At 46.0% G+C, this 15,105-nt stretch overlaps 1 protein-coding gene across 1 annotated transcript in view; it reads right to left on the bottom strand.

Annotated features, from left to right (window-relative positions):
• The window catches only part of VWA3A (von Willebrand factor A domain containing 3A), a 65,304-nt gene that overhangs the window by 25,106 nt on the left and 25,093 nt on the right, over positions 1-15,105 (bottom strand). Inside the window, exons 12-20 of the mRNA XM_063598480.1 lie at positions 14,787-14,895; positions 14,478-14,543; positions 12,639-12,764; positions 10,561-10,696; positions 10,045-10,148; positions 8,501-8,581; positions 7,961-8,055; positions 5,391-5,510; positions 169-243 (exon numbers count right to left, since the gene is read on the bottom strand). Of these exons, the coding sequence (XP_063454550.1) occupies positions 169-243; positions 5,391-5,510; positions 7,961-8,055; positions 8,501-8,581; positions 10,045-10,148; positions 10,561-10,696; positions 12,639-12,764; positions 14,478-14,543; positions 14,787-14,895 (912 nt within the window). The remainder of the gene's footprint in view (positions 1-168; positions 244-5,390; positions 5,511-7,960; positions 8,056-8,500; positions 8,582-10,044; positions 10,149-10,560; positions 10,697-12,638; positions 12,765-14,477; positions 14,544-14,786; positions 14,896-15,105) is intronic.

The raw sequence follows: 15,105 nt of genomic DNA, 5'->3' as shown, positions 1-15,105 counted from the left end.
GTGGGGAGAGCAGCAGACAGAAGGAAGCTGTTTTCTGATTTCTGCCCATGGCTGTTTGGGGTCAGGGACTCTAGAGAGCTACTTCTTGGTGGAGAGGGGGACAGAGAAAACAATGCCTGCAAACCTTCCCTCAGACACAGCCCCACGAAGTCTCTGCCCATAACCTACCGCCAGGCACTTTGTAAATTGTTGTGACTCACGGGAACCATCTCAGGCCTCCAGCTTTCAATTGTGCTTCCAAACCTTTAAGAAGCAAAGAGAGTTCGTTCTTAGGCTGGGGGAGGTCCACTTGGTGGCCCACCTCTTTGGGCTTAGCAGGCTTTTAGTGGGGACAAAAATCTGATGAGATCCCCTAAAATGTGAGGATGTCACTGGCCTGGGCCAGCCATGAGATTTCCTTGTGGGTCATATGTCCCAACATACTTCAGCCAAGACACAGTGTGAGCCAGCTTTGGTCAGCTTCCTTTCTGAAGCATTGAGCTATGGCGTGTGGCCCCCTCTTTAACCTCCCCTAGCATGGCTTCTCTCACTGCACATTTCCCCTCCCTATCCATACTATAGTTTTTTTTTTTTTTAAATACACATCTATGTAATCAACAGGATTTGGCAAAGAAAAAAAATATACCTCTAGCCTGGGCAGTATAGCAAGACCCCATTTCTACAAAATAAAAAAAAATAGCTGGGTATAGTGGCACATGTCTGTCAACCTAGCTACTTAGGAGGCTCAGGTGGGAGGATCACTTGAGTCCAGGAGGCTGAGGCTGTAGTGAGCTATGATTGTGCCACTGCACTCCAGTCTGGGCAATGGAGTGAGATCCCATCTCAAAAAACAAACAAATCCCCAAATCCAGAAAACCCACATTGTCTCATTTGTCCTGTAAGACAGAATTTAAGATCTTTGAGAAGAGGATTTATACCCTTTATGAAGGAAAAGTTGTCCCCTCTCTAGTTTGAGATGAATTCCTCCACCTGGCCTTTGACCTCATCACCCATCTCTTCTGAGACTTTGCCCCACAGTTCCTCCCTCACATCCACACATTCCCAACTTCTCTCCACTTCCCTCTGCCCCGCGCCTCTCTACCTGTTTCAGACTCTCTATACTTAACAAGAACATCCTCCTTCCCCTGGGAAGCTACTCTATGAGTGACTTCGCTCTTTTCTCTTTCCCCTTGTGGACAAGCTCCCTGGAAACACAGTATACCACCACTTCCTCACCTCCTCAACCTATTGCAGTCAAACTTCCACCCTGGGGGCATTCCCTGGTAGAGATGAAGAATGCCCTCCATTCCCCCACCAGTGGAAATATATCCCTATTATCGTTGGATAATAAATCTGGGTCAAGTGATTCTTATGCCTCAGCCACCTGAGTAGCTGGGATTACAGGCCTGCACCGCTGAGACCCACTGTTTTTTGTATTTTTAGTAGAGACGGGGTTTCACCACGTCGGCCAGGCTGGTCTCAAACTCCTGGCCTCAAGTGATCCACATGCCTCGACCTCTCAAAGTGCTGGGATTACAGGAGTGAGCCACCGCGCCCGACCTTCAGGTACTCCTTTAGAGCAGTGCAGGAATGGACTAACACAGCATCTCAACACCTTTCTCTCTTGTTTTCCTCCCACCTCTCTGGGTTCTTCTTTCTTGTGTTCTTTTGGTGGTTCCCTTCTTCTGCCCACCCTTCGAATGCTGGTGTCTTCCAAGTGCTGCCTTTGATTGTCTTCTCTCTCCCCTTCGCATCTCCACAGGTGCGATCCCTGCACTACCATTTATTTCATTCATATAATCAAAATGCTGATGGCTCAAAACCCCTTATTTCTTGGCTAGGTCTCCTCACTGGAGCTCCTCCTCCTCTTAATGTCTCCAAACTCTTGAGTGTCTCAGACTCGGGATGTTTAAAACCATCTTTCCCTTCAGAGATCTGTTCTTCTTGGGACATCATCTTCTCTTCACCATTCTTTCACCCCCTACAGCCAGTGATGACATTCTGTAGATTCTAACTCCCCAAAATCTCTTCCATGCACCTCTTTCTTTCTTTCTTTTTTTTTTTTTTTTTTGAGATGGAGTCTCGCTCTGTCGCCCAGGCTGGAGTGCAGTGGCGCAATCTCGGCTCACTGCAAGCTCCACCTCCCAGGTTCATGCCATTCTCCTGCCTCAGCCTCCCGAATAGCTGGGACTACAGGTGCCCACCACCACGCCCGGCTAAGTTTTTGTATTTTTAGTAGAGATGGGGTTTCACCGTGTTAGCCAGGATGGTCTCAATCTCCTGACCTCGTGATCCGCCCGCCTCGGCCTCTCAAAGTGCTGGGATTACAAGCGTGAGCCACTGTACCCAGCCTCCATGCACCTCTTTCTTGATTAACTTTTATTTTGGGCTCAGGGGTACGTGTGCAGGTTTGTTATATAGGTGAACTCCTGCCATGGGGGTTTGTTATATAGATTATTTCATCACCCAGGTATTAAGCCTAGTACCCATCAGTTATTTTTCCTGATTTCCTTTCTCTCACCCTCACCCTCCAGTAGGCCCCAGTGTGTGTTGTTCCCCTTTATGTGTCCATGTGTTCTCATCATTTAGCTCCCACTTATAAGTGAGAACATGCTGTATTTGATTTTCTATTTCCGTGTTAGTTTGCTAAGGATTATTGCCTCCAGCTCCATCCATGTTCCTGCAAAGAACATGATCTCATTCTTTTTTATGGCTGCATAGTATTCCGTGGTATATGCATAACACATTTTCTTTATCCAGTCTACCACTGCTGGGCATTTACATTGATTCCATCTGTTGCTATTGTGAATAGTGCTGCAATGCACATATACGTGCATTTGTCTTTATGACAGAATGACTTATATTCCTTTGGGTATGTACCCAGGGATGGGATTGCTACTTTGAATGGTAGTTCTGTTTTTAGGTCTTTGAGGAATCATCACACTGCTTTCCACAATGGTTGAACTAATTTACACTCCCACCAAGTGTGTAAGTGTTCCTTTTTCTCTGCAACCTCGCCAGCACCTGTTATTTTTTGACTTTAATATGGCATTCTTACTGGCCACGCACTCTTTCTTCCATTCACATTACCTTGGCTCAAGCCCACTCAACACTAGGGCAGGCAATTGCAATAGTCAAACTGGTCTCTTCCCTCCAGTATTACATCCCTTCAGTTCCTCCTTCACAGCATTGCTTGAGCATTTGAAGACGCAAACCTGATTGTATTTGTACCTTGCTTGCAATCCTCCAGTGCCTTTATATCCTATAGCACAGGAAACTCGTGAGCATGGCCTATATCAATCCTCCATCACCTGGTATTTCTGTCATGCACAATCTCTCCCTCTCAGCCCCATATCCATGCTGAACTACCTGATGGTCCCTAAGGTTCTAGCATACCTCACACCTCTGCTCATGCTGTTGCCTCTACCTGGAACACCCTTTCTCCCTAGGACCCCATCATTCCCAGGTGCTAGGCAAACATCTACTTATTCATCAAGACTCAGCAAAAGGGGCACTTGCTCCATGAAGATGTCCTGAGCCTACTCCACCCAAGTGGAATGGACTGATCCTGCCACTGATACCTTGCAGTCCCATACCTAGCTATCTACTCATTTCTATAGAAAACGCTTAACAGCACTCCTTAACATCCCTGTCTCCCACTGTTAGGCCATGAGTTCCTCGAGGATGAGTTTTGTGTGTCTTCATGTCCATCTCCCCAGTGCCTGGCACAGGGACTGGTTCATGCAGATTGTCAATGAAACATTGCTGAATGAATGAATGGGTAGATAAATAAATAAAATTCCTTATCTATAATGTTACCATAAATATTTTTTTTTTTTTTTTTTTTTTTTGAGACGGAGTCTCGCTCTGTCGCCCAGGCTGGAGTGCAGTGGCGCGATCTCGGCTCACTGCAAGCTCCGCCTCCCGGGTTCACGCCATTCTCCTGCCTCAGCCTCCCGAGTAGCTGGGACTACAGGCGCCCGCTACCACGCCCGGCTAATTTTTTGTATTTTTAGTAGAGACGGGGTTTCACCGTGTTAGCCAGGATGGTCTCGATCTCCTGACCTCGTGATCCGCCCTAAATATTTTTATATAGAGTTTATTAAGGAATGACTGGGCTCTGGTACAGAATAATATCTAATACTAACTGTTGACTTAATAGGTTTAGAAAATGCCCTATTTGGTATGAGGTTGTATAAAAACCTACACTTTAAGTGGGTTCCTTTTCTCTCTGTCTTCCCTTATTAGTTAAAATAGTATGCAATTTTAAAAACTATATATATAGTTTTTATGGCTGAGCTCAGTGGCTCAAGCCTGTAATCCCAGCACTTTGGGAGGCCGAGGCAGGCGGATTACTTGAGGTTAGGAGTTCAAGACCAGCCTGGCCAACATGGTGAAACCCCATCTCTACTAGAAATACAAAGATTAGCCAGGTGTGGTGGTGTGTGCCTGTAGACCCAGCTACTTGGGAGGCTGAGGCAGAAGAATTGCTTGAATCTGGGAGGAGGAGGCTGCAGTGAACTTAGATCAAGCCACTGCCCTCCAGCCTGGGCAACAGAGCGAGACTCCATCTCAAAACAAAAACAAAAACAAACTATATATATAGTTTTTAAATTAAAAATGCTAGATATGTACTATATTTAATTATATATAAAATATAATTTTAAAACTATATTAACATTTTAAAACTATATATACTATATATAATTTTAAAACTATATATAATTTTGAAGTAAGTTCAAATCTTCAAAACCTCTCTGATCTTTGTTGTATTTAATTCTAAATTATACAGTTTTAAAAATTGCATACCATTTATATATATATATACATAATTAAATGTATACATATAATTTTATTTATTAAAACACAGATGGGGTCTCACTATGTTGCCCAGGCTGGTCTCAAACTCCTGGATGCAAGCGATCCTCCTGTCTCGGCCTCCCAAGGTGCTGGGATTACAGGCGTGAGCCACTGCACCTGGCCAAATTTATATATACAGTTTTAATTTAAATTCAGAATTGGAATCCTAAATGTTTGAAAAGGTATGGCTTGCTGGAGACAGGCTGAGGACTGACACTAGGGCATGGCTGGGGTCCTTCCTTTCCTCTTCTTCCTATTTCATCTTGGAAGCCAAATGGGCCAATGGGCTGAATTACTTTATCCTGGTTGATCAAGCAGTGTGTTATGGGGTCATTTACCACCTTCGCCCCAGTAGGACAGTCCTGCAACTATTTAATTATTCAATGCCCCAAACAAGATCATCCAAATCAGATAAACCGATGGCTATCCTAGGAGGCCGGGTGACCATGACGTCAATATCTATCGTCCAGCAACGTCCAAAGCCTCAGCCCAATGACGGCATCCAAACACACATGACCCACCCTTGCCCCCAGGAGCCAGGAGACACATACGCGATGAGGTTGAAACAGTCCTTGTTGGATAACTGCTCCTCCAGCAGCAGCCGCAGGGAGTGCTGGATATGAATAATGTACATGGAATTGGTCGCAGAGATATCGAGCAGTACAACCACCCTAAAAGGAAACACGAGCTTTAAGAGGAGAACTGAATCTCTGAGATAATGTTTATTTTGTTCCATTTTACTATTTAAAGTTTTTTTCCAGGGGAATTTTGCATGCCAAATTCATAGCTGGCCAAAATCTTCTCTGTGGTTTGAGGCCAACGGAAGTGGGCTTACAATGGTAGATTAAGGGGGTCATGGAAGCCCCCCTTCTCTCCCAGGAGGTGCTTTAATGGAATAAAGCCTCATGGTGGAGATGGTTTAAGTGGTAGGCGCTTCATATAATGATTTTCACAGATTTATTTTAAAGAATTAGCATTCAATATTTTTATAGGTCAGAATATGAAAATATATATATATGTATATTGCCTTAGGCAAGTCACAAAACCTCTCTGATCTTTGTTTAAGTAGTTTAACTATAAACTATTTGTAAGACTCGTCATAAGGTTGCTTCAAGAACAAATATATAAGGCCGGGCGCGGTGGCTCACGCCTGTAATCCCAGCACTCTGGGAGGCCGAAGCGGGCGGATCACAAGGTCAGGAGATTGGGACCATCCTGGCTAACATGGTGAAACCCTGTCTCTACTAAAAATAAAAAAAATTAGCCGAGCGTGGTGGCGAGCGACTGTAGTCCCAGCTACTTGGGAGGCTGAGGCAGGAGAATGGCATGAACCCGGGAGGCAGAGCTTGCAGTGAGCCAAGATCGCGCCACTGCACTCTAGCCTGGGTGACAGAGCAAGATTCCGTCTCAAAACAAAACAAAACAAAACAAAAAAAACCACACACAACAAATATATATATATTTAGACGGTCTCTCTCTGTTGCCCAGGCTGGAGTGCAATGGTGCGATCGTGGCTCACTGAAGCCTCAACCTCCTGGGCTCAAGAGATCCTCCTGCCTCAGCTTCCCAAGTTGCTGGGACCACAGGCACACATCACCATGCCTGGCTAATTTTTTTTTTTTTTTTTTTTTTTTTTTTGTAGAGACCGGGTCTGCCCATGTTGCTCAGGCTGGTTTTGAACTCCTGGCCTCAAGTGATCCTCCTGCCTTGGCCTCTCAAAGTACTGGAAATACAGGAATGAGCCACTATGCCTGCCACAGGTTGGGGTCTTCGTAGGGAAAACGAAAACCAGGTGAGCAAGTAACATAAGGAATTAGGTGTATCTGGGCCTCTTGGAAAATATTTTTATCTTTTTGTTTGCTCTCTTTCTGTTTTAAGATCTCTAGCCTTATTTGTTCTTTCTCTAATTTTACAACTTCAAACTTATATTCCCACCTTCTGCCCCATTCTCATTTTGAGACAGCTATGGATAGCAAAAGAAAATCTCTGGGATTTACAGTCAGAAGACCTTGGTTCAAGTTCCGCTTCCTACCAGCTGTGTGGCCTTAGGCAAGTCACAAAACCTCTCTGATCTTTGTTTAAGTAGTTTAACCATAAACTACTTGTAAGACTCATCATAGGGTTGCTTCAAGAACAAAATTACATAATAGATGTATAGTGGCCAGGTGCGGTGGCTCATGCCTGCAATCCTAACATGATGGGAGGCTGAGGCAGGAGAATTGCTTGAGGCCAAGAGTTTGAGACCAGCCTGGGCAACATAGCAAGACTCTGTCTCTAATAATAATAATAATAATGATAATAATAGATGTATAGTATTACAAAATATAATACTTTGTAAATGTTAATTCATCAAACAAGGTATGGAATCATAATAATGGCCATAATAGATAACTATTGTTTCTCCCAACTCAGCATCCATTACCTCATCTGGCAACAGCATCCTGATTTTCCTTTGGGAAACACCTCTGCCTCTATCAGTCAATTTGAGTTGTGTGAAGCTGAGCCCACTCCAAGCTCCAGGGATGGGCATTTGACCCTGGCCAATCAGAACATCACACCTCTGGCTGGGTGGGAGGATCTATTCATCCATGACCCATTTGCTCTGGCCAGGGAGGAGGTGTGATTTTTTTTTTTTTTTTTTTGTGGTAGACACAGGGACTTGCTCTGTTGCCCACGCTGGAGTACAGTGGCATGATCATAGCCCACTGCAGCCTTGAGCCCCTGGGCTCAAGCGACCCGCCTGCCCCTGCCTCAGCCTCCTAAGTGGCTGGGACTACAGGTGTACACCACCATGCCCAGCTAATTATTTTATTTTTTGTAGAGACAGGGTCTCACTATGTTGCCCAGTCTGGTCTCAAACTTTTGGCCTCAAGCGATCCTCCCGCTTTGGCCTCCCCAAGTGCTGGGATTGCAAAAATGCTCAGTGACACAATGATGACATTATTGACATCAGTGATGGTGGTGGTGACTTTTTCCTCCTCTGGGGGTTCTGCTGAGAGATTCCTAATCCCTAATCTAAGTGATGGCTTCTGATGCTACCAACAGGGAATTCATGAGGCGGATAAACGTCACGTCACACACCAGACCCATGAAGGATAAGAACCCTGCTTAAGAAAGGTACCTTTTTTCACAGACTGTGCCCCAGATTCTTCTGCTGGCCAGGGAGAGCCACTCAATCCGCCTCTCATACATCCGCATAGCTCTGCTGAGCTGTTTCTGCAGAAGTGTGGGCCACAGTGAGCAGCTGCTCAAAGGCTGAGCAACCAAGGGGCCTGAGGGGAAGTACGTGTGCCTCGGTGGGCTTCAGGGAATGGTGTGTCAAGTCCCTGGGAATCCAGGCAGTATAATCATTCCACTAAACCATGAACAAATTCACCACAAGAACAGGAAGGGAAGAGTCACACGGTATTTCATTGCATCAAATGGGGAAGGAAGCAGATCTTTCCCCAGAGGATTAGAAGCTTTTTTTTTTTAAAGGCATTGAGGTCCCTGCTTGGGGAGGAGATGGCCAAAGCTCCAGGGGGCCTGTAGGTGGAGCACACAGTCCCTCTTTACAAGAGGGAGTTGAGTCAATGGCTTGGTGACTTCATAGCCCAGGGAATCTTCCTCCCGTCCCCACTTTCTGCACCCCATTTTCTGACTGATTGAACCCATCACTGACCTGGTACTTATAGAGGAAGGGTGGGTCCACATGAATGTTCTTCACTGTCCCGTCGTGCCATTCAAATTGTATCATTGCCTTCTATACTCAGGCATGGGCAGGAGGGTGAGCAGGTGAACAGAAGTACATGTAGTTTAATTTGGGCACTGGTTCTCCAAATCAGGTGCAGGAGAGTGAAGTGGGCTCTGAACACATTTGAGGTCGGATCGAACTCCCTCCCACATCTCCACCACATACACACCCCAATGCCACCACCACCACCAGGTCATTGCCTTGTCTGGAACTGGAAGTAGAGAGCCTTAGAGAGAGTGATCCCCTGAATGGACGATGCCTGACAGCAAGCCTCTCAGACTGTTTTCCCGAGAGGCTTTTCTGAACATCAGAGTCATGAAGATATGGTTGGAGGGTTTTAGTAATAGAGAGCACAGTTGGAGAACTTAAAATATACTGGCCATAGCTTCTTAGGTTTGGGAACCTAGACAGGCCTTCACAGATGCTTTGAAAATCCAACTTGTTCATCCTGTTTTTTCATCCTCCACCAAGTCAACATATCCATCTATCACTCCATCCATCTAGTCATTCATCCATGCACTGCTAGACCTACATGTCCCTTACTCTTCTCTCTTCCTTTCAGTCTTCCATCTTTCTGCCATCTTTCTATTCACCTATTATTCCTTCCTTCCATTTCTCCATCCTTTCCCTCCTCCATCCATCCATCCTTACTTTAATTTCTACTTTCATTCTTTCACTTGTCCTTTATTCCATTTTGTCATCTATCCTTCCATTTTCCCTTTTACCCTTCCACCTGTTCAGATTTCTATCCATTCACCCATCCATGCATCCATCCATCCATGCATCCATCCATCCATCCACCCATCCATCCATCCATCCATCCATCCACTCATCCATCCATTCATCCACCCACCCACCCCCCCACCCATCTATCCATCCATCTATCTATCCATCCACTCATCCATCCATTCATCCATTTACCTATCCATCCATCCATCCATCCATCCATCCATCCATCCATCCATCCATCCTTCTTTTCCTTCTTCTTGCCATCCTTTCTTCCAACTACCTTCTCAGCCATCCAGTAAACATGCATTGATTTCCTACTTATACTAAACATGGAGGATAGAGAGTTAGAGAAGAGTTTGCCCTCTTTATACTTCATACTTGATGGGGATTTAAATATGTAAAAATTCATGCATTAATCCTTTATGGGAGCAATAGCAGAAGTCTGCATTAGGTACAGCGAGGACATAAAGAAAGCAAGTCTGTCCTGTCTGAGTTGGGAGGAGAAAACCTTCATGGAGGAGGTGACCGTGGTACCTGATTTATCCCTCTTGCCTCATCTCCCAAGTTCAATTTTCAGATCTTTGAAAACCAACAGCTACAGTGGATTTGATGTGCATTCTAGGGTCCTGGGTGGGAAGCCTGAATCCCTGGTGATTCTTACTGCCAGAACATTTATGAAGGTAGGAAAAGCCACAAGGGAGCTCTCCTGTGGAGGACTGGAGAGAATTATGAATCTGAATTACCTCATGGATGGTCGATGATACTGTTTTCTGGAGAATAGGTACAAATTCCTCCACAGGAGAGAATGCATTGGGTGCCAGGACCTGATATAGACTTAATTTCTTGGCTGAAAAAACAAAGTGTGAGGTTGGAGGCACTGCCTGAGAAGCTCCAAAGGGTTCAAGCCTTTTATTTTTTTGAGACAGGGTTTTGCTCTGTCACCCAGGCTAGAGTGCAGTGGCACAATCATAACTCACTGCATCCTCAAACTCCTGGGCTCAAGGTATTCTCCTGCCTCGGCCTACCTGAGTAGCTGGGACTGCAGGTGCATGCCACCACACCCAGCTAATTTTATTTTTTATAGAGATGGGGTCTTGCTATGTTGCCTAGATTGGTCTCATATCCCTGGCCTCAACTGATCCTTCCTTCTTGGCCTCCCAAACCGCTGGGATTGCAGGTGTGAGCCACTGTGCCCGGCCGGATTCAAGCCTTTTAGTCAGTCACCTGTTTCCTGGGTTCTGCCCTCTTTGGAGATTTACCTTTCAGACCATTGACCTTAAGCCACTCTGCAGAAGTCTTGTCCAAGTTTGGAAACTCAATGGTGAGAGGAGCGTCATGCTTTGGGGGTTTAGGCAAGAGGCTTATGAGTGGCCCATTTGTAATCTCTGTGGAAATCTAAATTAAATGAGAAAGCCCTCATTACATAATCATATTTTAGAGCTGAAAAGTCCTCAGTCTTCACCCTCCACCCAGTCAATGCAAGTGGAGCTTCTTAAACACTCCCTGGTAGATTAAAGGCAGTTTTGCCTTTCCCTTCCATCATCCCCTCCCCTTCTCTGCAGATTTCTGGAATTTCCAGGGGAAGAGGAAGGAGTACCCAGCAACTCGCTCTCACAGTGGCCCATGCTCCTGGCTCCTTCCCTAACCTTACCATGAAGATCAGCACCATGGACTCCAAGATGACAGGTCACCCCTAAAAACTCCTGCAGCAAATCACTTAGTGAGCTCCCACCTGGCCACCCTGTGGCCACATTGACAAAGTAAAGAACTGAGACTCTGAGAGATTAAATTACATAGCGAATGTGTAAGTAAAAATAGAACAGCAAGTCCCAAACTTCAGAGATTTGAGCACTGCCTTCATGAATTTTGCTATATCTGAGTGCTACTGTATTATTATTAATATTTTAAGAATCAATATGTAACATTAATGCTTTTTAGTTATTAATTTTCTTTAATTTTAAAAATTCAATCCCTTTCACAATTTTAGAAAGAAGATCTATGATGACCATAATGAGCTAGTTTTAAATAGATACCATTTAAAAAATATATTAATCCATGCACCACCTAAAATCATCTTGCAAACTACAAGTAGAACATGCACTTCATTTTGGGAAACTCTTGGCAAGGTTTTGGGCCTTAGACCTGGGTTCAATCCAAACTCAATCTATTTCTATCTTTGCAATCTTAGGCAAGTTATGTAACCTCTTAACTTTGGTTTCCTCATCTATAAAAAGTAATAATATACTTACCTCAGAGTGTTAAGATAAAGCATTTAAATAATTGAACATTGTGCCTATCTCATAATGAGGACTTAATAAATGAGAACTATTATAATTCTTTTTTTTTTTTTTTGGAGTCTTGTTCTGTTACCCAAGATGGAGTGCAGTGGGACTATCTAGGCTCACTGCAACCTCTGCCTCCTGGGTTCAAGAGATTCTCCTGAGTCAGCCTCCCATGTAGCTGGGATTACAGGTGCCTGCCACCATGCCTCACTAAGTTTTGTATTTTTAGTAGAGACGAGGTTTCACCATGTTGGCCAGGCTGGTCTTGAACTCCTCACCTCAAGCGATCCACCTGCCTCAGCCTCACAAAGTGTTGGGATTACAGGCATGAGCCATCACACCTGGCCAAGAACTATTATAATTCTAATACTAATTGTTATTATTGTATTTGTATATTTTTAAAATTCTTTTTTGAGACAGGGCCTCGCTCTGTTGCCCAGGCTGGAGCACAGCGGTGCCATCATGGCTCACTGCAGCCTCAATCTCCCAGGTTCAATCATCCTCCCACCTCAGCCTCCTGAGTAGCTGGGACTACAGGCACATGCCATCGTGCCTGGCTAACTTTTTAATCTTTTGTAGAGACGGTGTTTTGCCATGTTGCTCAGGCTGGTCTTGAATGCCTGGACTCAAGCGATTCTCTGGCCTTGGCCTCCCAAAGCACTGGGATTTCAGGTGTAAGCCATGGCTGAGGTGAGAATGACTCTCTTAAAGGCAGCCTATTCTGGGTGGTTGAGGTTTTCATCATTCTCCAAACTGGGGGTAAGGGAGGGGACAGTGACAGGATAGAGAGGGTGGCAGGAGCCTGCTGGTCTTTCTCTGAAATAAATTTTACAGTTAGTAAATCCACCAGAATCTTTCTGGTACCATGGTGGGCCCACCCAGCCCACCCAACTCAGAGCTCTGGGGTGCAATGGAGGGTGGGCCTTGCCTTGTTTCGATTTTAGGAAGTGACAGGCACTGGCAGCTGTGCCCCCTATGAACAGGTGAGAAAGGGGAACGAGGCCAGCTGAGTGCTGCTGGGAGAAGGCCCCAGAATTGACACTCGCACCACCTACCTCCTCCATGGTGCAGGTGAGCGCCTCACAGGGGCTGCTGTGCTGCAGGGCTTGCACGTGGCTGAGGAGGCTCTGGGCCTTCTGAATTTCTGCCAGGAGCTCATCCATGTCCCGGCTGGTGTAGTGCTGAGGGTGGCAAGAGCAATCAGACATCCGGAATCACTTGACTACCTGCAGGGGTCAACCCAGGAAGGGGCAAGCAGCCAGGCCAATGCCCAGGCAGAGGGTCAGACTCTCTCCACCAGGCCTTATACACTGGGACCCATGTGCCAGACAGAGCCTGCAGACATGCTGTGCTCCGTTTGTGCAATTGGCCTGCTGTGTTTTGTTTGTTTGTTTGTTTGTTTTGATGGAGTCTCACTCTGTCACCCAGGCTGGAGTGCAGTGGCACAATATCGGCTCACGGCAAGCTCCGCCTCCTGGGTTCATGCCATTCTCCTGCCTCAGCCTCCCCAGTAGCTGGGACTACAGGTGCCCGCCACCACGCCCGGCTAATTTTTTGTTATTTTTAGTAGAGATGGGGTTAGCAGGATGGTCTCAATCTCCTGACCTTGTGATCTGCCCGCCTCGGCCTCCCAAAGTGCTGGGATTACAGGTGTGAGCCACTGCACCCATCCTGACCTGCTGTGTTTTAAAACAATTGAAGAGTTTTCTAACTGTAAAAGTGTAAAGAAACACTTTACACGCACTAGCATGGCTATAATAATAATGATTTATTTATTTTATTATTATTTTTAGAGAAAGCGTCTTGCTCTGTCACTCGGGCTAGAGTGCAGTGGTGCAATCATTGGTCACTGCGGCCTCAAACTCCTGGGCTCAAGTGATCCTCCTGTGTCAGCCTCCTGAGTAGCTGTGACTATAGCCATGTGCTACCACACCAGGCTAATTTTTAAATTTTTTGTAGAGATGGGCTGTCACTATATTGCCTAGGCTAGTCTCAAACTCGTGGCCTCAAATGATCTTCCTGTCTCGGCCTTCCAAAGCACTAGGATTACAGGCATGAGCCACCATGCCTGGTCAAGCCACAGGTTTTAAGATAAAATATTTCTTAAACCAGTCAGTTTCAGTCATTTACTTTACCTTTCTAACCTCTGTAGTCTGAGTCACCTACAGAGAGAGTCTAGATGATGAGGTATCAAGATAGAGTGCTGCCTGAGCTTGGCTCCCTGCTATGAAAAGCAGGGACCTTGTGACCTTTGAATTCACTTGTGAGATGCAAACACTCATTTACTCATGGTTATTAATGGTAGGCAAGACACAGCCTGGGAGCGACCAGATGATTGCATTCTTAATCTTCCAAATGGATCTACACACGTTTGCTAATCGTTGCCTCCCTTGTGAACACAGGGTGGCTGATGTCTAGTTATTAACTGGGACAAGGACAGTAATGGATGGATCGGTACAGAATGGATTGCTCATTTCGCTCTGCAGTGGGTTCCCTGCAGTAGCAGGAGTTGATCTAGGAGAGAAAATCAAGGCAATTCAGACTCAGTGCTTTGGTGGGAGCAGAGCTAGGCTGGGGCCTATATTAACGGCAACTGGAGAGAGACTGAGGATTCTGCAGGCAGGGCTTTAAAAGGCCTCTGGGCTCCCACGCATTCAATCAATGCATCATACAGGCTGATCAAAGCATCTCTTGTGACTTCAGGTTGTCCCTGGTCTTCCCACACATTCATTCTAACCTGATTTTACCTGTGTAACCTCATTGAATACAGGTGGGGACAAGGAGAAAAGGAGAAACAAGTATATAGTATGGTCCTGGCCCAGATCTCCTGGGTACAACCTTGGAGGCAGACAAGGAGAGAAGAAGAGGGGCCATGTGTTGGCAGAAGGGCTTACCTCCATCTTTGGGCTGTAGCAGTGGTAGTAGCCCCTAACAGCTTCTGCAAGGTTCTTCAGGACAGCCTGCAGGGATGAGGCCAGGGTCAGGCCTCACTAGGGCAACACCAATACTCCAGTAAGCCTTCTCCTTGACTGAACCTCCCAATTATCCAAAGCTTCCCATTTTACCAAAGGGAGAACCAGGCACAGGGACAGGTGCATTCTGGTCCACAGCTCGGGGGCCTGTCCAAGCATGAGGCCTCAAAGGCCAGCCCAGCTCACTACCACCAAAGCCAAGGGGCACCTCAGAGAATCTCGGGCACTCACAGGGGGCATCTGATCATCGCATCTGTAGGTGATGAAGTGGATGATGAGGTCTCTTCCCATGGTGGACTGCTGGATGTAGTCAGACAGGATTTCAGAAGGCTGATCTGGGCTGTGGAGAAGGCAGAAGAGAAGTGGGCATCCCAGGTCAGACCACTTTGAGAACATTCCAGAGCAAAACGGTAATTCCCAAGGAACATCTACCCATTCTTAACTGGCCACCTGTGTCACAGGTCACCTATGTGGCATGCAGGGCTAGGTGGGCTGCAGGGCTAGGTGGACTGCAGGCCTGTCTGCCCTCTGCCTCCTCTGCAGATGGGCG

The sequence above is a fragment of the Pan paniscus genome, chromosome 18 (assembly GCF_029289425.2).
Source record: "Pan paniscus chromosome 18, NHGRI_mPanPan1-v2.0_pri, whole genome shotgun sequence".
NCBI lineage: Eukaryota > Metazoa > Chordata > Mammalia > Primates > Hominidae > Pan > Pan paniscus.
This window is presented reverse-complemented; position numbering and strand designations above follow the sequence as displayed.